Consider the following 26,158-nt stretch of genomic DNA (forward strand, 5'->3'; position numbering starts at 1 on the left):
TCAGTTAAATCGACACAGTGCCGAATCACAAAAAATGGCCTAGTCATTCAGCAGCCAAATCTTCCGGGGCTGAAGTGGTTAACATGAAGCTAGATACCATATTTATCGGCGTATAACACGCGCCGGCGTATAACATGCACCCCAAGTTTAGGAGGGAATTTTAAGGAAAAAAACTTTTAGGAGTAAAGTTTAAGGAAGAAAAACTTACATTAAAATGCCCATCAATGCAGCGTTATCGGTGTCCATCTGCAGCCTTGTCAGTGTCAGTGCAGCCTTGCTCCAGTGTCTATTGCAGCCTTGTCAGTGCAGCTTTGCCCCAGTGCAGAATTGTCAGTGCAGCCTTGCCCCAGTGCAGAATTGTCAGTGCAGCCTTGCCCCAGTGTCCATTGCAGCCTTGTCAGTGCAACTTTGCCTCAGTGCAGCCATGTCAGTGCAGCCTTGTTAGTGCAGCCATGTCAGTGCAGCTTTGCCCCAGTGCAGCCTTGCCTCAGTGCAGCCTTGTGTGATCGCCGCGATCCCTGCCGACATACACAGCCGTGTGTAAATTCAAATATGGCACCGAGACTGCAGGGACTCGGCGGAGCAGAGATACACATACCCGAGAGTCCTCGGCTTTTCTCTGCGCCGCTTACAGTCCCGCCCAGTCCCGCCCTATGATGGACATCACACAGGTCCAATGGCGGGACTGGGCGGGACTGTAAGCGACACCGAGAAAAGCCGAGGACTCTCGGGTATGTGAATCTCGGCTCCGACGAGTCTCTGCAGTCTCTGCGCCATATTTGAATTTATACACGGCTATGTATGTCGGCATATAACATGCACTTTTTTCCCCTGAAAATCAGGGGAAAATCGTGGGTGCGTGTTATAGGCTGACACCCGCAAATTTTGTGTGATCGGATCCGATCACACAAAATGATTTTCAGGGGAAAAAAGTGCCTGTTATATGCTGATAAATACGGTAACTAGCGTTCAGTTGCCCGATCAAGCAAAGGTACCTTATGTGTAAGATAGTGACCCTGTTCAAGGTGCCTAGTGTAGCCCAGAAGAACCCACCCCAGAGTAAGCCTCCTATGTGACCCATACTAGGCAACCAATGAGGAGAGGAACATAATGGAGGTGCCACCTGCCTACCCTACATCAGTGGTGGAACTACCAGGGTCACAGCAGTCGCACTTGCGATTTGGCCCTGGCGTTACGTCACTGTGGTGGGGCCCCAGGACCCATCATCTCCCCCCTACACCTCTGGCTGTCAGTTCACTAAGCATTAGGGGGGGTGACTGGAAGCTCTGTGGTGCCTGCGGGACCCCCCTCCGGCTAGCAGTTCACTTCCCTGTATAGAGTGGAGAGGGAGGGCTCTGAAGCCCATACCCGGGCAGGTATAGGCTTCAGTGTACAAGTGAGTCACTCTGCTTATACAGTGAAGAGTGAAGCTAATACCTGCCCAGGTCAGAGCCCCCCTAGCGAACTGACAGCCAGAGGTGCAGGGGGAGATGGTGCAGGCACCACATAGTTGTTGATCAGGTGAGTGGTGCTGGAAGTTCACTGTTGTGTGTATTGGGAAAGTGTGTGTGGTGTGTGTGTGTGTGTGTGTGTGTGTGTGTGTGTGTGTGTGTGTGTAGGAGGGTACAGAGATGGGCTGGGGATTGGAGATGCACATCAAGTGGGTCCAGAGCACATATGTGTTTGGTCCCTTTCACACTGGCAGACCGATTGGGTCCATTTGTCAGTTTTTCAGGCGGACCCCATCGGTCCATCTCTCTATGGAGCAGTGGATGTAAATGAACGTGTCCGCTGACACCCCCACCGCCATCCGAGCTGTCACATAGACGCAAGAGATTGTTCACACCTGTTCAGTTAAGCTGTGTTGATATGCACAGTTCAGCGCAGGTTCAATGCCAGGGCACACAGAAAACCATTGTTTTCTGTGTGCCCTATTCAAACCACATTGCTGCTTTTTGGTGGGTTGCATTGCATATGTGCCGCATTTTTTCGCAATGCACTGCAGCTCACTTGAAGTCACCCTTGCTTATCATACCTCAGCTGCAGTGCATGGAAATAAATGTAATGTCAACCCCCCCCCATGACCAGACCATTTTTTGTGATACGGCACTGCGTTACTTTAACTGACAATTGCACGGTTGTACGACACTGTACCCAAATAGAATTGATTTCCTTTTTTTCCTACAAATAGAGCTTTCATTTGGTGCCATTTGATTGCGTTTTTTTTTTTGCGCTATAAATAAAAAAAACAACACTTTCGAAAAAAATTTAATTTTTTACTTTCTGCTATAAAACATATTCCAAAACAAAAAAAAGTAAATAAATCTAATCTCTTCCTCAATTTAGGCCAATATGTATTCTGCTACATATTTTTGGTAACAAAAAATCCCAATAAGCGTATATTGATTGGTTTGCACAAAAGTTATATCGTCTACAAACTATGGGATAGATTTATGGAATTTTTTTTTATTTTGTTACTAGTAATGGTGGCGGATTATAGCGGGGCTGCGATGTTGCCTTTGGACAAATCGGACACTAACTGACACTTTTGACACTTTTTGGGGATCAGTGACAAAAATATTCTAATGACACTGGCTGGGAAGGGGTTAACATCAGGGGCGATCAAAGGGTTAATCGTGTGCCTAGTCAGCACTTGTGTACTGTGTGGAAGGTGCTTTTACTTTTACTAGGGGAAGGCATTGATCCATGTTCCTGAATCATTGCCTTCCCTACTGAGAGAGCGGCGATCTGCTTTGTTTACATAGGCAGCTCGCAGTTCTGGCTCTCTGTCTAATGATCAGCGGGTGCCAGTGGACATTGTGTCCACGGTAGCCACAGATAAGCTCTCACTGTGTTTAATCACCGTAGGAGCGGGTCACCAGCGGTGCGCATGTGCGTACCAGACCCAGGGGTGCAGGATCATGTACTAGGTACGTTACCCTGAGCAGCAGAGCCGCCTTGCCACTGTATATGTAAGTTATACGGTCGGCAAGCAGTTAATAGAGTAAAAAAAAAAAAGAAAATAGGTCAACGATATCTTGCATTGTGATAATAACACAAGGCACTGCCCCTGCACAACATTCACCAGGCCAGGACTCATTTAACATGCATGCATGTGTGAATGGTCTCTATATAAGTAATGTGATGGAAGTTAGATTGTATACACACCTGATGTTTTAAGAAGGCTCTGCTGTACCTTATCTTAACTGCACTTTTTAGCATTTTTAAGAAAGCATTTTTTTTCATTAGACAGTAGATTTTTCCAGCTGGCTAAAAGGAGTTCCTTGGAATTCTCCATTGCAGCTAAGCAGCTTTCCAACAGCTGTTTAACTGTTCATGTGACAGATTGAGAAAAATACTTTTCCATCAGAGCAGAAAATCTGATCTGTGTGACAAAGCCATGCAGTTCATTAGGAAAGGGTTTTTAAGAAACCGATGCATGAGAAAAACGGTGCAGCACAAGCTTTCACTGGACACATCCCAAGTGTTTTCAGTATACTTTTCAGGGATTCTTGTATTGGAAAGCTTGAGAATTGTGTCATTTTAGGCAGATGACAGAATTATGCAAAACATCACATGCTAATGGTTCAATATTCTCTTTTAAGCTTTATGGAAATATTGTCAGTGCTTTGTAAATAAGTAAAAAAACAAAAAGCTACATTTTTAACATGATAATACCATTTTATAGAGTAATATTTTATTTATAATAGTTTTAAAAAGTACAGTGCTGGGTTTTTGATTGATAAATTGCTCACTGAGATGCATTATCTGGGTTTATGTGTAAAACAGCTCTGCCTATATTTTAGTGATCCTTTATTTGATGGCTTAATGGAGCAATGTATGCAAGCGTCACCATAGAGACAGTTTTATTTTATGGTCAAGGCAAGTGTCAATAGTTATTAACACTTTCCTGGAAATTCAGTAGTATAAGTATAGAATTACCCTCTTAAAAATTGTGGCCAGACAAAGGATTGCTTTGGAGTTTAACCATTAGTTGTCCATGGCAATTTTTATATTTTTCACATACATGTTAAAGGCTAAGTTCACATTTCTCAACATGTTACAACCGTATTTAGGGTGGAACATGTAACATGTTCAAGCTCCTGCCTCCTCTCCCCCCCACTCCCCCCTCCCTGTGACAGCAGGCAGGGGGATCTTCTCACTACAACTGTTGTCACAATTTAAAAACATCACGGCCGTGCAGGACTCTGCCTACACGGCCGCATCATTTATTCAAAGAGTTCTGTGACTGAATGAACTACAAGTACCGTCGTCCACTGCAGCCGACGACTTCTAGTTCTCAATAAACTGTGAGGGCACTGGTGAGCGTTCTTATAGTTCCATAGGTGTGCGCAGCCTATTGCATTAGGGTGTGCACCCCAAAGCTTCAACGCATATGTGTTTGACATATTTACAGGCTTCTTCCCCCCTCTCCAGCCTGAATTAACGGGAGGAAGGGGGAGCAAGGGAGCACATGGGGGACCCGGGCAACAGAAGGAAGAGGAACAGGAAAAGGAGGGGTGGCATATATTAATATAGATCCCCTATATATTCCTTCTGTGGCAGCTGAATGTTGACAAAAGGGAGAGGAGGAAAAGCCTAGCTTCAGATGCTGCAGGAGTAAAATACAGATCGGCTTCAATAAATTCCACCCCTGCCACCTCTCCAGTCCAGGTTCTGAGAGTTGGCAAGGAAGGATTGCGGTTTACCTGTCACCTGCTCACCATTGACAGGTTGCCAACCTAAGGATTAGGATTACGGCTAGTTTTAAACCCCAACATATTATATATATTTTATGAAAGCAGAGACTCTGGAAAACAAAATGGCGACTTTTGCAATTTTTTATGTCACACATTTTTTTCACATCTGTTTATGAAATGCAAATTTTCAGAAGAAAATACACTTAAATGAGTTCTAGTGCACACAGACACAATATAATACTTATTTTTTTGGTAAAATATAAAAGATGATGTTGCATTGAGTAAATAGATACTAAACATTACAAAATTTAAAACTTTGCACTCCTGTGAAATGGCAACAAACTCTGTTACCAAAAAAGATTGTGTTTGATCAACTGCATCACTGGTTAAAATAGCCAGGGAAAGACAACTCGGAAACCAGAAGTGATTAAATCCTTGTTGCTTCTGGCTTCATTCATCACAGTGGTCCTGGGCTCTCCGGCAGTAGGCAGGGGTCCTTACAAGCTCTGCAAAAGGGATCGGGTGGCTGTAAAGCCTCGTGGATCCATTTTACCTGACAGTTGAACAAAAAGAACACTACCAGAATCTTGGCTGCAGGCGTTAACCACTTCCCATCAGGACATTTATACATACATTGGACAGGAAGTGGTTATTGAGACGCTGTCATCAAAGTGTCAGTGCGTGTGAAAAGAAACCTCTCCCCCAACACTCACCTTATTAGCTCTAATCATTTGCTGGTTCCTCCTCCACAGGCAACCATGCTTCTCAGAGTATGGAACAGCATGATCTCTTCCCCTATGAGAGTGTTCGGGTTTAGCAGTGAATCCCATATCAGTCATTTCAGTGTCAGCTGTGGAGGAGCAAGGAGCAGTAAGAGAACACTGAGTGAAACTAAACTCCAATTTTTTAAAAACTAAAATAAATGCAATATGTTTAAATATATGTAGAATGTATCCTCTATCTCTCTCTTTCTTTGTTTAATCTCTCAAGTGCAAGCTTTTTTTCTGTTATTCTCAGACTTCCTTTTCTAGGCTTGCTACGTTCGTTCTCCATGCCTCCTTCGTGTATGTGAAGCTAGTCACTCTTAACTACTCGCTCCCGAGATGGACTACCCAGCTACATGCAGACACATTCCGCTCTATGGGAATTGTAGTACACATAGAGTGGAGCATATAACCACAAATAACGGCACTGCTCGCTTTAAACTAGTAGCTGTGAGGTGCATCGGTTGAGGATAAAGAGGGTAAGGGGGTTCGGGTGTTCTGAGTGTAGGCCTTTCTAGAGGAACTGTCACTCTGTCCTGCAAAGGCAAGATAATGGTTTCTCTTTAAAGTTTTAAAAACAGGTCAATAATGGCATCTTCTATGTTTCTATCTTGATAGGTTCCACTTAAAATGAAACATATTTGTATATTAACATTTCTATTATTCCAATGTGAATTATTAGCCTCCTCCACAATATTCAAAAAAATGCATCTTGTAATAGAAGTTAAGATATGTGAACTTTTTCTGTGTTTTAAAGCAATCTTTTACTTCACAGCATTGCAATTTTTAGGTTCTTTCTGGCACACCTCTCCGTATACGGCAGGATTTAGCTAGAAATTCAACATATTTTGCAGTTTTCAGCTAGAATAATTATTTGTAGCTCAGCAGACACGCATGATTACTGTCTAGTAACTGTTTTCTGACTTAACAGTGTACAAGAACGCTTGAAGAAGATTATATTTATACGTAATTTTCCCAAAAAATCTGTTTATTCTGTGCCTTCCCTGGTTCCACATTTTTCCCCTCATTAACAGTGGCGGCTGGTGCTCAATTTTCTTAGGGGTCGCCCCCCCCAGGCAGCCAACCAACCAACCAAGCCCTCCTGATGCTCGATCGATCGATTGCCGCTTTTCCCCAGTCGCTCGATTTCCGCACTTACCCCATGCAGGCCACGGCTTTGGTGGTGCCCCCCCCTGCGTCTCCTCCCGAGTCCCGGCGGTCGCTTCTCCTTCCAGCCAATCAGCCAATCAGGAATTAATACTCGTGACCAATTGAGTATTAGGACTCCTGGACAATCGGTTCTCAGGGCCCGCTTCCTGATTGGCCGGGAGGAGAAACAGGAAGACATTCATGAATATTAATTTGCTAATGTCACACAACTGGGTGAGCGCCAGGAGCAGTGCTCTGCACTATGAGACCACCCTTTTTGAAGCCAATTAGAGCCTCAGGCTCTAATCATGTGCTTCTAAAAAAAAAAAAAAAAAAAATTGGAATCCGTGTGTCCAGCGTCCTGCATGCAGATTAGGAGCTGGGCGCATGGATTAGGGGAGCGGCGCCCTGCATGAGCCTTAGTACTCCTCTCAAGTGCTTGATCCAAGCAGTGGACTGGCTCTTTTCATGATTTATACAAATTAAAAAATGCCTTTAGAGGTGGATGTTTGTAGGAGTTAACATTCCTCCGGCAAGCTGCATTTGCATGCACACTTCTCTATTTAATGTTAACATGTGATGCTGAGCCTCCATGGTTAAAAGAACTGATATCCAATTGATGAATGGAAGGTAGCGGGACAGGTACAGTAATGCCGCGTACACACGGCCAGACTTCCCGACAGAAAAAGTCCGATGGGAGCTTTCGGTCGGACATTGCGACGGAGTTTAGACCGTTCGCAAGTCCGGCTGTGTGTACGCGGCATTAGGCAGTCCATAGGTGAGTCTTTTTTTCTTTTTTTTTTCAACAAGGGAGTAGAACAAAATAAATGGCTCAGTTGCCCCATCCACACATTCGATGTGGATGGGGGAATCCCCCCCACTGAATCATCAGGGCAGTTGTACAGAAGTTGATCAGGATGGTCACGGAAATAAGTGTAACACTTTTGCTGTGCAATTGGGCATATTAAAGTACTAACAACAGCAAAATGTTAGGCCAGCCTTTTTCAACCAGGGTGCCCAGGCACCCTGGGGTGCCATGAGGTTCCTTCAGGGGTTCCTTTGCAAAATGCCTAAAAATTGCCAAAAATGTATACAAGCCAGCAGGTGGATCAAGCCTATCTATTAGTTATACAAAGCCACGGGTTTTTATTGTGCACCATTTCAACCTTCCAGCTACCGGCATTCTAACAACCAGTGATGTCAGTGTTTATAAGAAGGGTGTTGATCGCCTGCACAGCATCCTTGTTTGACTCTCCCCTGTCAACATCTCAGTCAACACTGGGGTCATATTAGCTGAGTGATGGAGAGAAACTGAGGTTGAGGAGAAATACTAGAATAATAGTGGGTACTAGTGTGCAAAAATGTACAGTATTTGCTTTGTAAGAATAAATCACCTCTAATGTTAACTGTCCTACGTGTGTTGATGCTGACACATTATGTAAAACTATTAGAATAGTTTTTTACATTTTAGAATGGGGTGCCTTGAGACTGTCCATAATTCTAAAGGGTGCCTTGAGACTGTCCATAATTCTAAAGGGTGCCTTGAGACTGTCCATAATTCTAAAGGGTGCCTTGAGACTGACAATAATTCTGAAGGGTGCCTTGACTAAAAAAAGGTTGAGAAACACTGTGTTAGGCAAGTTAATAAACAAGCCAGCAAATATTATACAATATTGGCCTATAAACAGCGTTAAGAGCAAATTAAACCTATGCAACATGTGCAGACTAAATCACATGCATAAATGGGGCTCACTACTGTCAGAAACAAGAAGAGCAGGACTAGACTGGGACCTAACTGTGTGGGGCAGATCAAGATTGTGTCTAACAGAGAACAGTAGAACAAGTCTGGGGATAGCAAGGCAAAGCAAAAGATAATGGGGAAAGCGGGTCGGCAAAGTCATTATTAACAGAGTAAGCTAACAGACTGAATGTGAGAATATCTAACTGCTGGGATAGTATATAAAGCTTCAAGCAGCAATACACAGGCATTAACCAATGAATGGTCCAGACAATACTAGGAGACTTCCAAAAGGGGTAACTAGAAATGCGTACCAACAGATTCCACCAGTATGTGATGGTACAGAGCTCTTCTGTGCCTGTGAGAATATGAGCATTTTAGGGATTCTACAGAAAGGGAGTTTATTTTCCTTTATGACCCTTGTGATCTTCGATATCTGTGGATTTACACTCATTATTGGGTATACACATTTTTAGACCTTACCATTGTGTAGGTCTAAATGTAAGGCAAGGGGCCAGAATGTGAGGTGGTGGTACACTGTGGTGCAAGAGTGTAGTTTTGGAGCACTTCCTATATGCAAGACTGATGAAATGTATTCACAATTACTTTGAGAGAGCATTGCTCTTATATGTTACTTTGAAGCCTTATGCAAAAAAAAAGACATTGAGTGTGACACTATTATTTTAGAAATATTCACATCATGTACACTATTGCTTTTTTTTGTATAGGTATATATGTTACTAAGTTGTTTTACAATTTATGTGGAGATTATCACTATATTTTTTTATTATGTAATCTTAGCATGCTTGTGGTTGCGCTGCACTTTTTTTGAGGTTATTACAAAATATTGCATTTCACCTGGGGCAATCCCTCTCTAACAAGGAGGTAGACTGTCTCTGATAGTTGAGGTGGCAGGCTGGAGGGTCCCCTGGACCTGTTCCACAGACAAGTGGCATGAAAAGTCTTTGGTCTGGACACCTGAGTAAAGGCTCAGGACCACCCCTTGGAAGCATCCCAGAGAATGTTAAAGTAGTGCCTTCTGCAGTGATTGGATCTTCTCTTGAAGCTCTGTGCTTATTTCACACCAAACCAGTCCCACCAGGCAGATAAAAAGGCGGAACACCTGGTAACAGATCCTATGCCCTGTCAACTCTGATTCCTGCCCTTGTCAGCCTTTCAGGACTGACAAGGGCAGGAATCTTTGAAGCCTATATTTCATGGGCATGTCCTGGGATTTTTAGGAACCCAGAGGAATGTGGAAGCTCACTCGACTGTTGGGAAAAGAAATGAAAAGGACCTGCATTCACCACTGAAATAGGTGAGTAAGGAGGGACTCCACTATATATATATGATATAAAATGTGGTTCCTGCATTCATTAGGGTGTCAAATGAATGCACGTAGGATAATTTCTCACTCAGCTGACAAGCAATTGCCCTACTAAATGCAAGAAATATAACCTCGCTTTTAAAACTGTCAGAATAATGTATGTTATCCCAAAAATATATATTTTTCTACATATTACATGTTTTTAACGCCCCTTCTTGTAGATATTTTAGACTGCTTCTAGACCAGCAAGGAACCCTGTCTCTGGACATTTTTAATTGTTTTAGTTTCATAGTGGCACTATTGCATCAGATTATAATCAGTAGATACAGAGAATACATGTGTTTGTTATATCTGTATGCCGACAAAGTGTTGTCATAATAATGCATCATCATTCATTATGCAACAACTTGCTTTTAGCCTATAACATTCACAGCAAATGTTTATGATATGTTAGAAACAAGTATGTATTTTTAATGCTTCCCTGTAGTACTTTGAACTTTACTTAAATATTGTCTTTTTTGTTTATTAATTTAAAGAGCTTAAACATACTGGAATGACAAAACAGAAAACAGAGCAGCTTACTGTTGCTACGTTTGACTAAGAATGCTGACAACATTAAAATGAACCATGGACCTCAAAGCAGCAGGTTCACTTTAATTGCAGCCCTCCAGATAGAGATGATCTTCTTTGATCTGCCACTAATCAATTTGGCCACCACAGCAGGGAAGACCTAGCACCATGTTACAGATGCTCCCCCATACTAAGTATTTTACTTGGTTCCTGAAGGCCAAACAGAGTGACATGGGGGGTTGAAGGTGGCATAGCATGGGTTGGTTTGAAGAGTCTATTCGCACTATGACTTTTTCCAGCTGTTTTTTTTTTTTTTCACGTTCAAACAATCCATTGCCACCAATCAGTGATCATCTTAGCTATGAGTAACTATACTTTACTTTTCCTCTTGCACTGCTCTGGTGACAACATAGACCAAAGAGATGTTTAGACCACATAGGCTGCCACCCCGCCATGCCTCTGATGCCTCTCAGCCTTAAATCAGATCTGCAATGTGAATGCAGAGCCAGGGGAAGTCCTAGGCTTCTACTCAGCTCTGACATGTTCTATGACACAACCAAGGGGAGACCTGGGAAGACTTTCCTCTCTCTGCCAAGTGCCATTGCATCTAAGGTCTGGTGAATGAAATTTAAAGAGAGAGGGGGGGAATTCGTGCTTACTAGTGACCCCTAAACCAGTGACCCCTGTGCATTACATACTGCTGATCTTTAAACTCTGACTTGCTTACTAGTGACCCCTTCACTTTGCAATAAATACTACTAACCTATTATGCTACTGATCTTTAAATGCTGCATAACATACTACTGATCTCTGCACTCTGTGTTACTGTCAGGGCTGGGCTCAGCCCTTCCTTCTCTGAGCTGGCTGCTCAGCTGTTGGCTAATTGCCAGCTCCTATCTCTCCACAGTGACTCCCCTGTTGATGAGAACCTGCTCGTCAGTCCTGCCTACTTAAGCTGTCCAGCCCAGAAGATCTCTGCCTTTGCCTTGGTCACATCTCTAGAGACGCTAGCCTGTGTTCCTGTTAAGGACTTGCTTGGCTGACATTCCTTCTGGCTCCAGATCTTGCTTGCTGTTCTACTACGCTCATCTCTGGCTCCCTGAAGTTTTGGCTTGTCTGACTATCCGTTCCGGTTCCTGAACTCTGGCTGTGTTTTGACTACGTTTACTCTGTTTATCTTTTTTATTATTATTATAAGTGAGATTTAACTGTACTTCTGTCTCAGTCTGATTCAAGGTTTCTGACAGTTACTTGCTACTAACCTCTGAACCCTGCATTGCTTACTACTGACCCCTGCAATCTGTGTTACTTGCTACTGACCCCTGCACTCTGCATTATATGCTACTGATCTTTAGACCCTGTATAACTTACTACTGATATCTTCACTTTGTGTTACTTGCTAATAACCTCTGAACTCTGCATTACTTGCTACTGACCCCCGCACTCTGCATTACATACTACTGATCTCTAAACTTAAAAAGTAGGTTGCTTAACCTACTACTGATCCCTGCATTCTGTGTTACTTAAAATTTATCTCTGAATTCTGTGCTAGTTACTACTGCCCTCTGAACTGTGCAATAACTACTGACCTCTGCATACTATGTTACTTACTCCTGACCCCTCCACTGTTAATTACATACTACTGACCACTGCATTCTGCATTGCTTAAATCTGACCCCTGCACCATGCATTACATACTACTGACATCTGCATTCTGACTTCCTTACTTCTGACCCCTGCACTGTGTGACATACTACTGACCTCTGTACTCTGCATTACTTGCTGATCCCTGCATGTGCATTACATATTGCTGACTTCTGCACTCTGTGTTACTCTTGACCCCTGCACTGTGCATTACATACTACTGACTACTAAACTAACAGGGCTCTTAAAAACAATTGTAAAATATACTAAAAAATAAAATTGTGCAAAAAAATAACAAACTAAAATGGTAAGAAATAATAAAAAATAAAATAACAAAAATAAAAAAACACTGACAACAGTGGTGGAACTACCAGGGTCACAAAGGTCACACTTGCGACTGTGCCCTGGCGTTCTGCCACCGACCTCACAGGGAAGGTCACCGGCCAGGGGTCTGGGGAGCCCTTTATAGTTTCTTGCACCGGGGCCCTTAAGGTTCTAATTACGGCTCTGCGCTGCACCCTGGTTATCTTTGATCTTTTCCATGTTGTTCAGGTACATCTCCACCTGTTCAAGGTTGCCTACCCCTGCCCCAAAACAATATGTGGGATGGAAATGCACATTTGATACAATAAAGGTTGACTTAAAAAGCTTTAAAAGACTATGGGGTTAATTTACTAAAACTGGAGAGTGCAAAATCTCATGCAGCTTTGCATAGATCGTATTTATTTATGGTCGAGGTCCTTCAACCGAGACAGACATGGAACCACATAAAAACACCACAAGACTCACAAGATAACACAGCCCTGAGGTGTGCCCTGGTCAGCTGGTCGGTATGCCAAAAAAGGGGGCATACTCAAGATAAGTAATGGATGATTGTAGAAGAGGGATATGCAAGGATGTGCCCTGAAAAGGGGAATGGGTGGGAGGGTATCGTGCACTGGAACCGACAAGGGATGCAGGTGAGTGGAATGCTTATATACCCCCGGGCTCCTCCCATAAATTCCGGCCACCATACTGGCCTTCTTATGTGTCACTCATGCAAAGGTAAAGACAGTTAAATTAACATTAAACCAAAAAAAAAAAACAGTGCATAGTTTGCTGCAGTTTAATAGTGTGTGCTACCCATGCATGTAATCCTTTTAAAACAATGCTGTGCTACCCTTAAAATAATATACCATATGTGAATTGCACTAATAAAGTGCAATAGGTCTTGTGACCACTAAATCATAAATACATGTAAATCATTAAATTAATATGAGACCTTAAAATTGTATGTGAAATTAATAGACAGTCCGTAAACATAAAAACAAAAATGCTCCCAGTGAAAGTAGTGAATGGATTTGCGTCCAAAAATTTCCAGATAAAGTGCTCTGTGTGCATGCAATTTTCCACTACAAAGTCCACACCCTGGATATCCCCCTAGAGGCTTATACTTAGGTCGGTCTAATAAGTTTTGTAATTCATCCAGATGACGTCTGGTTGACAAAACGCATAGAGGCGGGCACCTCGGTAATGTGTCTCGTCACTTTTTCCTAGTCTAACGCACGCTGGCTCCAGAGGATCGCGGAGCAGCGGTAGTTTACAACAATTTATTGGCAGATTATTCCTGGTGCCAGGTTATGGCACTTTTACATGTGAGTGGACACCTTTATCTTTTTTATGTGGTTTTAAATCATTGGTATTGCGCTATGTCGATCACTGTCGATTTATTCTCCCTATACATTGAATATTATATTTGTTGTACATACTACAGTATTATTATAAAAGAATTAATGATAGCTGACAATGTCTACATCTCTATATTCAAGTATAATGCACTTATATATACTTTTTTTTTAAAGCAGCGCTGATCTTGTCATTGAATGGCCACTGTCACGGTGTACACAGGACAGTAATGCTTTGTGCTCAGCAGTAGTGAATGTCTCCACCTGCAGATCCATTTATCCAGAGCACAAAGCATGGGCCATTCACAAAACCCAGCGTGCTTCACGCATACGCAGTAGGGAACCGGCTGATGGTTCACTGCCAGTCCCCCATAACGGCAATGGCGGCGGCAGCACCTGAGAACCAATGGAAACATCAGCTGGGGTGCCAACATCGCTGGATTCCAGGACAGGTACTGTAAGTGTCCTAATATTAAATGTCAGTAGCTACAGTATTTTTAGCTGCTAACTTTAAATTTTTTCATGGGGCGGCTGGACCTCCTCTTTAAGGCTGAGTTCACACCTCCGATGGATGCAGCTCGTATCAGGGGGTCCGGTGCATCCCTGTTCTCTGTTTCAGGGATGGATCAGGGCCGAATTTTTGCCTTAATTCAGCCCTGAAACTGAGCCAAAGATGCACAGTGTTCCTGTGCAAGCCACTCCGAAGCCGCAATAAAGATATGTGAACCGACTCCATAGAGAGCCGGTGTTCTATCGAATAGTGCTGGCTGTCGAAAAGTGCCTGCACATAGGCAGTACGGAGGGGCACGCCAGCCGATTTCCCGATCAGCTTGCGTGACGTCACCATAGCGCATGCGCACGCCGTAGGAGGCATGTTTCGACAGGAGATAGCATTTGATGGGCAGATCTGAAAGCTATGCAAACAGCAGAAGGAGACCGTAGTTGTCAGATTGTGCCTCGCTGTTGTGGGGTAGGTTTATAGTGTGCTTAAGGTCAGGCTTTGTATTGCAGGGTTGGTTTGGTGTGTTGAACGGCAGGTTTTGTCTGTGTCTAAGAGTGGATTGCAACACAGAAAATACCCATCCTGCAACAGCAAGGCACAATCTCACATCTACAGTCTCTCTCAGCTGCTTGCATAGCTTTCAATTCTGCCCGTCAAATGGTATCTCCCCTCAAAAAACGCCTCCTACAATGTGCACATGTGCTATGGTGACGTCACGCCACCTGAGCGGGAAATCAGCTGGAGTGCGCGGGCAGTTTTTGACGGCGGGCACTATTCGGTAGAACATCGGTCACAATCACCTGTCATGCAAATTGGATGCGGGGAAAAACCCGCATCCAATTCGCATAGGTGTGAACCCAGCTTAAGTGAAGAAGCTGATTGGCTGCCGTGTACAGTTTCACCAGATTTTTCATTCTCCAGTTTTAGTAAATCAACCCCATTATAAAAACACTTTGCACACGTGATGCTTTTTTTTTTTTCTAAATTACCAAAAAGTATTTTTAGACTATATAGTTACATAGAGCATCTTCCATGTTTTATCTTTTTGCTGTACATATTATTATTATAAAAGAATCAATGATAGCTGACAATTTCTACATCCCCATGAATGATGCACTTACATATACATCATATATATATAGATAGATAGATATCTAGATATCTATATATAAGTATCTATCTATCTATATATATATTGATATCTAGATATCTATATATAAGTATCTATCTATCTATCTATCTATCTATCTATCTATCTATCTATCTATCTATCTATCTATCTATCTATCTATCTATCTATCGATCTATCGATCTATCGATCTATCTATCTAGATAGATCGATAGATAGATAGATAGATAGACAGACAGACAGATAGACGGATAGATAGATAGATAGATAGATAGATAGATAGATAGATAGATAGATAGATAGATAGATAGATAGATCTATATCTATATATATATACATATGTGTGTGTGGTTTTTTTTGTTTTTTTTTTAAAAAGCAGCGCTGATCTTGTCATTGAATGGCCACTGTCATAGTGTACACAGGACAGTAATGCCTTGTTCCCAGCAGTAGTGAATGTCTCCAGCTGCAGATCCATTTATCCAGACCACAATTTCCTTGCAGCCTTGTAGTAGGCATGTAAACTGGGATTCAGGCAGCACACGGGAGGATGTCTCAGCACAGAAATAAGCAGCTAAGAGAAATGGGAGCACAGGAGAGAGGATCAGCTTCTTCCAGTATCAGTAGCAGCAGCTGCAGCAGCAGAGCAGAGACACCACTCTCCCCATCACCTGAGCCTGCTGCCTCTGCCAGGCTTACCAAGGCTTGCACAGTGACAGGGGAAGGCTGCTGCTGATGTGACAGCAGAGGGATGTGAAGATCATCAGAAGGAAGACCACAGGATCTGCTCAGGGGTGGAGGGGGGGAGAGAAGCAAGGAGTTCAGTTTTCAGGGAAGTGCGGTCAGCAAGCTTTGCCGCATTGTCAATTTCCCCTGCAATCCTCACTTCCCACATTCACACTTGTCCTTGTGTGTTGTGAATGATGAAGATCTCTGCCTGATGATCGCTCATCAGAGGTGATGTGTCCTCTGCCAAGCCACTGCTGCCAGGGATTCCTTCCACTTGTCACGATCATCGCTATTGACAAACTTTACATTTCTACACGATCTGGGGATGTGGACGGCTCCTGCTTTGCATCTCTCTGCCATGGGGATTTCTAATAGCAATTCCAGAGCTGTGCTTCCAATGTCTGCTGCTCAATGGCACTGAAGTGTCTGGATCCTGCAAGTCAATAATTCCCATTTTCTGGACTATTAAGACACATATGCCACGCTGACTGCTTGGCTTGGATCCATCATCTAAGCACGATCCGTGGAATTGTCCCCCACTTTGTAAACTTTCATTGGATCTGCTTGTGGACATGCTGGGTCTGCAGATGGTCCTCACCAAATGTTTTTACAGGCACCAGCTCCTACTTCCTGCACGCTGATTGGTTGGGCAGCTTGGATTCCAGATCTGAAGTCGGTCCCGACTCATGTCAGATGGTGTTCTTCTCACCATCAGTAGTGCTGGGAGGTTTCATCTCTCACTGGTTACCTTGTTTCTTCTGAATATAACTCCCTGGTGTAAAGTTGACACACACAGGGATGGTTACCTGTCTCCAGATCAGCAGAGACATTGGCACTACGTTAAGGAGTCACACATATTCAAGGATACACTAAAGAGTCGGGATTGTGGAGTTTGATGGCTTCTTTGAGAAGAGTTAAAATCCTGTTGGTGTTGAACCTGATTGCTGTCGCTGGATTTGTGCTGTTTTTGGCCAAGTGTAGACCAATTACTGTGAAAGGTGGGGAGACCTTCCATGAGGTCCATCCAAGGGCAGAGGTGACCAACTTGACTAACCATGGGGTCAGCCCTATCCAAGAGGCAGTGCTGAAAAGACTTTCCCTTTTAGAGGATATAGTCTACAGACAACTCAATGGTAGGACTGCATGCCAATATAGTAATGGTAATATAGATGATATAGGGCAAATTGTATCTATATAGATGAGAGAGGGGCTCCATGCTCTGACATGACACACAAGGGCTGATTTACTAAAGGAAAATAGGCTGTTATCTTTTGCAGTTGAAAAGTTTTCTCTAGAGGTTAGTGAATGTGGTTAAAACTTGCTTTGCAAAGATCCCCCAATCACATTCAAGAATAAATAAGAAAAAAAAAGGGTTTTTGCTTACACTTGGTTGGATAATGGAAATCAACAGAGCTTCACTTATTTACAAAGCTCTGGGGAAAATTCCCTTGCAAAGTGAAAAACCTATTTGTCTTTTGTAAATTAACCTCAGAAGGTACTGGGGGAAATGCTTTTAGATCATGGAACTCAGGGCTGGTGCAAGGATTTTTGACATCCTAGGTTGAAACCTAATTTTGCTGCCATCTTGGCTCCGCCCCTGACTTCAACCCCTTTGCCCTGCCCATGTATACGGTGGAGGTGGCGGGCGTGGGATTTTTTGCGGCGCCTCTCCACCTTTTTTTTCAGCCGTGGTCCCCAGGCCCGCACTCGGGGGAAATGTAAACACCAACAATGTATAATCATCAGTTGCAGTGTGGAGTGTACACACCTCAGTTCATACGCATATAAGTGCGTTTAGGTCTAGTGTGAGTTCAGACGCAGTACAGACCACTTACTGCTGACAGAGCAATCCTGTGTATATCTTATACAACCATACACATAAGCCCCACATAAGCCCCTTTTGCCACATATTGTCTTTTATTATGGCATATGGCTATTTATAGCAGATCACTAATAATATAACATAGAAATAATAATCAACTCCTCCAAAGGAAACACAATCACCACAGACAATTGAGCTTCCAGGCACAGAGGTGCCAATTTTTTGCCGATATGACATCCAATAAACATTCTTGATAATCAGAAATAATTTTGTGAATGCAGACAACGCCAAGATGACCTATCCTGGCAGATTTAAAACATAGATAGGAGTGATGGTAAGGGGTGGTGTCGTCCAGCACCACAATCAAAATCTTAGAGGATTTCGATAGCGGTGATGAGACTTTAGGATTTGTGACATTGATCGGCCAGTTTTTGATTTGCAGGAGAAGCCATGTTAGAGATGACAGGTGAGGGTTGGGGGTGCAGTGCTGGGATTGTTTGATGGGAAATATGGGGTAATCTCTATGGCGATGGGTGGAATCACTGGAAGTGGACAGTTACTGGCAGCGCCTGATGCGGGTGGCATTGGATGGGAGGAGGGGCTCTGGATGGTGACATCACCCCCCCCATGGAAGGGCAGGCGGAAGTCAGTGATATCAGCGTATTAGCCTGCAGGGGGCCTCCACTGTTGCCTCCCAGCAAAGGGGCCACCCTGCACCAGGAGGGGGACAGGATCCAGAAAGCAGCAGTGCAGGGAGGATCTGCAGCCCTCCTGGGCACTGATCGGTAGGTGTAGGGCTGAAAAGTAGAAGCAGTGGCGATCACACCTAATCCTGGGAGAGAGTGAAGGGAGATCAGCAGGCACTGCAGATATGTGCTGGCCACAGCCCGCCCGGAGAAGACTACAATATATTCTCCTCCTGCTATCACAGGAAAATAGGGAAACCAATGGCCATGGCTGCACACTGAGCAGTGTGCCCTAGGCGGCTGCCTAGTTCACCTAGTGGTAGCGCCAGCCCTGATGGAACTCCCACATGACCTAACTGAGTATGGGGGACATTTATTAAGACTGTAGCAGGCAGAATCTGCAGCAGCTGTGATGACAACCAAACAGCTTCTAGCTTTTATTTTCAAAGCTTAAAAGAAAAGTATCGCCAAAGTTCTTTTGGCCGTACTTCTCTTCTGGGTCACAGGAGTGCTCTTAGGTTTGCACTCCTATGGCCCAGAATCAGAGGGCAGTGGGCTAAAGCCCACTCCCAACTGACATTACAGAGATGCTCCAGGCTCTGGAAAGATCCTACCAACAATGTCGGTATCCACTGAGATCCCAATCTGGCAGCAGTGGTCATCCACCACTGAGAGCCTAAGCCAGCTGCTCCCACCCCACCCCCTCACCAGCATATGCAGTTTTAAAGGAAAAGGGAATAGCGCACTTCCACCATATTTATTTATTTTTTATGTAGCCCACACTTCTTGTTTAATTGAACAAGCTGAAGTTGGAAGCTGATTGGTTACTATGAACAGCTGCTCCAGATTCTGTTTGCTCCAGTTTTTGTAAATTCCCCTCATTATTTATAATGTGAAGTAGTGCCCACTACAGTGAAGCATTGGTAGTTAGTAATCTCATTATAGACCAATATATATATATATTTATATATATATATATATATATATATATATATGGAATATATTGTGCATAGAGAAACTTAATATGCAGAAATTGAGATGTCATATATATATGCATGAATTCTATAGAAATTCACAAAATCTGGCAATACAGCGATAATGTCACAACATTACATAAGGAGCGGAAGCTTTTACATTTATAGTAAATGCCATAATGAAAACAAAATCCATTTCTGATGGCTTTACTAGTGAAGTATAGAAGTCACTTTGTCTGGTTCATGCATTTTTTATAGGTACACTTCATGATGTGATTATGCTTCAAAGATTATGTAAGATTATGCAATATGGAAAAACATTTTCAGTTGGCTGACTTTAAGGCTAAGTGTAAATTGCATCTAACCAGGTTACCTGATTTCTCTTGAACATCACCTGCTTTGATAAATGACATTGTCCTATTTGTTACGGACACCTAAAACCAAGCTGAATGTTGCTTATAATCTGCCAGGGGCTCTCTCATTTCTAGCCCCAGCTCCATGACATTTCAGAAATGCCTCTAACCTCTGTTATCTATCACTCCCAAAACTACACAGGGAATCTGTGTTGTAGGTGTGAGCAGAAGAAAGATGCTGGAAATATAGAAAAATAAGCAACAGCTAAAGCAGGGCCGTGCTATTAGCTGCAAATCTTATTATGCACCATTGTAAAGCTAAATGGTCGGTTTTCCTTATCAGTTGCTATAACATCTTAGTAACATCACAATCATTATAGCATAATTTTATGAGCAGTTAATTGTATTCTAGCATTGTAAGCCACTTTAATAGTGTTCTATTTGTTTTATTTTGCCTATAAACTGCAATAATGCAAAGGCAATATTAAGGTTTGCCCACAGTAGTCTCCAGTGGGAGAAATGCATGCAATTTTGCGTGACTTTAAATCATCCCAGGAAGACTACTTTGCAGGTGCAGTAATCATGAAATATGCATATGGGGCTTTCCAGGAACTCAATATTTACTATATTGATAATAGCGGGATATTATCGTGGTGGCTGAAAATAAAACACTGCTGGGAAGTACAACGCACAGTTTTTCTTTCACGATATTCTTGCGCTCTTGTCTTTCTTTGAGCAGCTGTGTGAAGTTTACAATAGCATTTACATATTCTTCCTAATATGCATACTATGCACAATAGAAATTGTGCATGATAAGCAAATAGGTCATCATTTGTGCAGGCAAGTCTTTGGAAATGATGTTCTATCCAGAACTATCTTCTAATGGCCATACAGGCATCCACACATATACATATCAGAGTTTCTTTGTCAATGTGATCTTGGATTTAACCTTGTGAAATAGGACATTATAGGCAAATGAAAGCTGAGTATGACATTATGTTCACTTGCAATGGCTACCCTACTGTACAGTATCTGTTCCAGTGTCTGCATATATGTCTGATCACAAGCAATCATGCTGGCTTGTTTTAAAATCTAAATATTTGATACTAATCTCTGGGTGGCCATTGTGCATGATTGTGCAATAAATTGTATTACATTTGTTATTATGTTAAGCATCAACAGTTACATTATGATTAAATTTTAATTGTGAAATGTGAAAAGACAGAACATGCAATGTAAATGTAAAATAGCTGCAAACTTTTCTTCATAGGGCCTTGTATTGATAGATATTACTTGCTATACCCATCCAAAGACAAAGCAGTCCCATGCTAAGTGGGAGCATTTGTCATCGCAGGTAATACATAACCCTTAAAGTAGAACTAAAGGCATTTTTCTTTTCCATTTTGAATAGAGCAAGGGAGGGTTATACCCCCTGTCAGATTTATTTTCACCATCTGTGTCCTATTGCAGAGATTTACCTTTACTCCCTGTCCTATAGCCAAACAGGAAGTTATAGGAAAGCCCTGCAAATTAAGGGAATTCCTTGGGGACCCCCAGGTCACCAGAACTAGTGTCCCCGTTGGAACATTTCCCCTCTATTACTTTTCTGGGGGCAACCGAAAATTTGGGGATTTTCTTTTACTTTCACTTTCAATGATAGTGGTAAACAGGACAAATAGAGAGGTGGAACCTCCCTAACGCACAGACTGCAATAAAAACTGAAGCAGGGTTTGAAACAGGAAAATCTGGATGCCGCACACAGGATAAAGTTGAAAACATCTTCTTTATTGTAAAACTTGGATCATAAAAAACAGGACAATCTGGCGGGTGGTACAGACACAGCTGACGCGTTTCGCGCTCTAGTTCGAGCGCTTACTCATAGCTATGAGTAAGCGCTCGAACTAGAGCGCGAAACGCGTCAGCTGTGTCTGTACCACCCGCCAGATTGTCCTGTCTTTTATGATCCAAGTTTTACAATAAAGAAGATGTTTTCAACTTTATCCGGTGTGCGGCATCCAGATTTTCCTGTTTCAAACCCTGCTTCAATTTGCATTTAGCCAGCACCTGGGACTCCTCTCCTCTGAAGGATTCACTAACACACACCTGAAAGCAAGTTCTCCTGAGCGGTGATTCATTTTCTCTGTCTTGTCTGCACCAAATGCAATAAAAACTGGCAGGTGTTCTGATCTCACTCCACTCCAGCCAAAACTAAAAAAAAAGTTTTGTATTTAGTTATAATTTAAGCTGCCCGAACATGGATCAAAATTTGGCCGGTTTAGCACGGACCGGACAAATTTTGTTCGATGTATGGGGAGGAAGGTGGAGCAAAAGTCGATATACCGATCAACTTCTGTTCAACCACCCTGTCGGATTTTTGCTACTCGATCAGCATTTATGGGCTGCCTTAGTTTGACCAATGTGCTAATGTTCAGTGGTGACCAAGTGTACGCTAAACACATTTAAAATAAAATGTACTTCTTAAGGCGGAACTTAACTTATAAAAGGCAGTTTGTTCTGTTTGTCTATTTTTTTTTTTTGCTATTGTTCCCCTGGCCATCATTCCATCCTAGACCAGCCCTGGTCCTACAGGCTCCTGGGATACTTAAATCACATCTCCCAGAAGGCTGCAGGATCAGGCAAACAGTGGCTGGAGGGCAAACTGGAGGGTGGACCCAGTGCGTCATCGGTAGCTGGCTGCCTTAACCCAGAAGAGGCAGCTAGCTAAAGAGGATCAAAATGGCAGGACAAGCCTAGGTCTTTATAACCCAAATAGTGGATTGTAGCCTGACTGTGCTGGAGTCACTGTGCAGATGAGTATGTATTTAGAAGAGAACACACAACACAGGTAAGAAGGGTAACCAAAAAAATGGGGGGAGGTTAAGTACTGCTTTAATGTGTTTAATTTTTATCCAGTAGTTAGCAAAGTGTCTTTTTCTATTGGCAGGTGCATTCATGTTAGAGTATGATCATCTCTAAAGTTAAAATATAGGTAAAACTAATTTATATATTTTATTTAAGCTGGTAAATGGTAATGCGATTTCGAAAGACAGAATATTTTTAAATCTGCAACTTTCTTAGAAATAGTACCTGGCGATCCTGCCATGAAGGCCCTACTTTAGCACTTCCATTTATAGAGTGGCAACACCCTGTCTTTTTCTCACAATTGTGAGAAAAAGAAAAAGAATTGTTCATTTACCAGCTTCATTGTCACTTTGTCCTAAAAGGTTTCCAAGAGGCCATTTAAACACAGAATATGTAGGCACTATCCATTTTTATCACCATCAGAAAACCAACATTGAAAAGAGAGAGAGTTATGTCTGAGAGTTATCAGAACCACGTCCTTTAATTGATAGATTAGTAACAAAAGGTAGGTACGTTTCCTTTTGTTACTAATCAGAAAACCGACCTTGAGAAATGTAATGCAGCCATTACTGGGATGCATGTACTGTATATGAAGAGATGATTGAAAAGAGGCCGCAGCAAGAGTGAGTTGTGAAAAGAGATGGAAAAAGTTGAAAATGAGTATTGTGCATGATACAAAGTTCTTTAGCATAGTAAATGTCACCTGAGGTTTACCTCTACTTTAAAGAAAGGGTGCATGTTATTGATGTGTAAATACATATGTGTATATGAATGTGCTTACAACTTTCTGAAACATTGGGGGTTATTTACGAAAGGCAAATCCACTTTGCACTACAAGTGCAAACTACAAGTGCAAAGTGCACTTGAAATTGCACTGAAAGTGCACTTGGAAGTGCAGTCACTGTAAATCTGAGGGGTAGATCTGAAATGAGGGGAAGCTCTGCTGATTTTATCATCCAATCATGTGCAAGCTAAAATGCTGTTTTTAATTTTCCTTGCATGTCCCCCTTGGATCTACAGCGACTGCACTTCCAATTGCACTTTCAGTGCAATTTCAAGTGTACTTTGCACTTGTAGTTTGCACTTGTAGTGCAAAGTGGATTTGCCTTTCGTAAATAACCTAGGGTTGCCACCTTTTCTTCAAGTCAAACCCGAACACTTTAGCGGCACACAGCATTTTTTTTTAACAGTATAAACTATACATATATTTTGCAATTAAATAACATTTCTAATCATATGACATTAATCACAAGAGTCCCCCTTTACATCAGAGTCCACAGAGTTCCCCTTTTACATCTGAATCCTCAGAGTAGCCTTTCACTGGGGGACTCTGCAGATTCTGATGTAAGGGAGAGTTCTGGGGACTCTAACATAAGGGATGCTCTGGGAACTCTGATTTAAGGGGAAACACTGAGAACGGAGAGGACTCTCATGTAAGGGGGAACACTGTGGCCTCTGGTGTAAAGGGGAACTCTGATGTAAGGGGTGCTCTGAGAACCCTGATTTACCTTAAGGTACTCACTCAGAGGCAGGAGAGAGAATGATTAATGATGAATGGTGAGCTCACTCACCCCTTGGCAGTCAGCGCCTCTCATTCAGATGTATTTGAGACTGCTGAACTTCACATTTCCGGACCCCACTTTCTGAGGAGTGTGGGCTGACACAGAGGGGTGGGAGGAAGAGGAACAGATCGAGTTAGTGCTGGCTTTGGGCAGCGTGAAAGAAAGCATAACAGACACTCTCAGTTTAGACAACTGCAGCCAGCAACCCTACTGGGAAGCTGTAGTTCTGTCTGAATAATGTGTTCGGGTTTCAGGCAGACCAAAACCCGGATGCATGATTCCAAACCCGAATCCTAGACAGGTGGCAACCCTAAAATAACCCCTGTTATAACCCCCGTCTAGAAACTACAACACTGTCCCTACCTAATAGAACAACTGAGATGAATTCCACAATACCCTTGTTCTATGCTTTCCTCTGCTCTTTCTTGAAACTTGTTTTTGGGAACTTAACATTTTTCAAGCCAGCAGGTGAAACCAAGTATTGAAAGATATTTATACTGGTAAATCGAAGCTAGCATGAGCCACATCTCATACAACGTAATATACCGTATTTATCGGCGTATAACACGCACAGGCGTATAACACGCACATTCATTTTAAGAGGGAAGTTTCAGGAAAAAAACTTAAATTTTAAATAAGGAACTTTGAAGCAAAATAAGGGTCATTGCCCATCTGCAGACTCACCATTGACATCAATGCAGCCTGATCAATGCCCATCTGCAGCCTCACAAGTGCCATAAATGCAGCCTCATCAGTCCACATCAATGCAGCCTCACCATTGCCATCAATGCAGCAGCCGGATCGATGCCCATCTGCAGCCCAGAGGATACAGGGAGGGGGGCAGGACGAGTGCTGACAGATTACATACAGTGAGAATCTCATATGATAGACAGAACAGTGAGTGGTCCAATGGCGGCCCAGGAGACGGGACTTCCTATTACAGAGGCCACAAAGTAAAGAGGAGATTCTCACTGTATGTAATCTGACGGCGCTCGTCCTGCACCCCCTCCCTGTCCCCTCCGAGGCAGCTAAAATTGAAGTATTAGCGTATAACACGCACGCATAATTTACACCCAATTTTGATGGTGAAAAAGTGAGTGTTATACGCCAATAAATACAGTACTTTAATTCTGTACATGAGGAAAAATGCTTACCTATACATGGCTAACTATCTGTTCACATATACAAATATTCCCTTACTTACAAATGTTGTCAAAATGTAATGTACCTTTTGATATGGCATTTAAAGGGCAGCTCTATATGTCAGCCTTGGTGAAGAACATATGCAACTAATGTACTATATGCCATACATGCTGTCCTGTTTATTATGTGTGCACCTAAAAACTCTATACAAATGATCCCCATGACTTTATAATAGAATAGTTTATCTAGAAAGGTTCAGAGAATGATGCATAAATGGGGTTATAACAAACAAGTTAAAGCTAAAGACTAGGGAGAAAACATAATTACCATTTATTCTGTGAAAAACAGCTAGTATGTGTAGCCAAATCTGTATTTGTGTAATCTTCCTGTAATCTCTATTCAGAGCAGTTCTCATAATGGGAGAAGGAGGTTTGATGTAGGTCAGTTAGGCTGTATTGCATTTTTAAGAGTGTTATACTTATACTGGGAGCTTGCTAACAAAAAGGAGCTGAATATGACCTAATCGCTGTGGTGATGCTACTTCATTGTCTGTAAAACAGGGTGGGGATGGGAAAGGCAGCTGAATTGGTTGACTGCTGTGGAGAAAATTATGGTCAGTGACAGACCTGACTATGCTGTATGGCAGGGTTGCCTGGATCACAAGACTGATTGCACAAATTGTCAAAGTATATGGCAGGTAAAACTGTTGAAGATATATATATATATATAGATATATCTATATATCTATATATATATAGATATATAGATATATCTATATATAGATATAGATATCTATATATAGATATCTATATCTATATATAGATATATATAGATCTATCTATC

General features: G+C 42.4%; 1 protein-coding gene across 1 annotated transcript in view; it reads left to right on the forward strand.

The window, feature by feature from the left end:
- The first annotated feature begins 15,660 nt into the window (after positions 1–15,660).
- The window catches only part of GALNT17 (polypeptide N-acetylgalactosaminyltransferase 17), an 815,309-nt gene continuing 804,811 nt past the window's right edge, over positions 15,661–26,158 (forward strand). The window contains exon 1 of the mRNA XM_073615091.1: positions 15,661–17,046. Coding sequence (XP_073471192.1) covers positions 16,809–17,046 — 238 coding nt within the window. The 5' untranslated portion in view covers positions 15,661–16,808. The remainder of the gene's footprint in view (positions 17,047–26,158) is intronic.

Source organism: Aquarana catesbeiana, linkage group LG02, assembly GCF_042186555.1.
Source record: "Aquarana catesbeiana isolate 2022-GZ linkage group LG02, ASM4218655v1, whole genome shotgun sequence".
In the NCBI taxonomy this organism is placed as follows: Eukaryota; Metazoa; Chordata; class Amphibia; order Anura; family Ranidae; genus Aquarana; species Aquarana catesbeiana.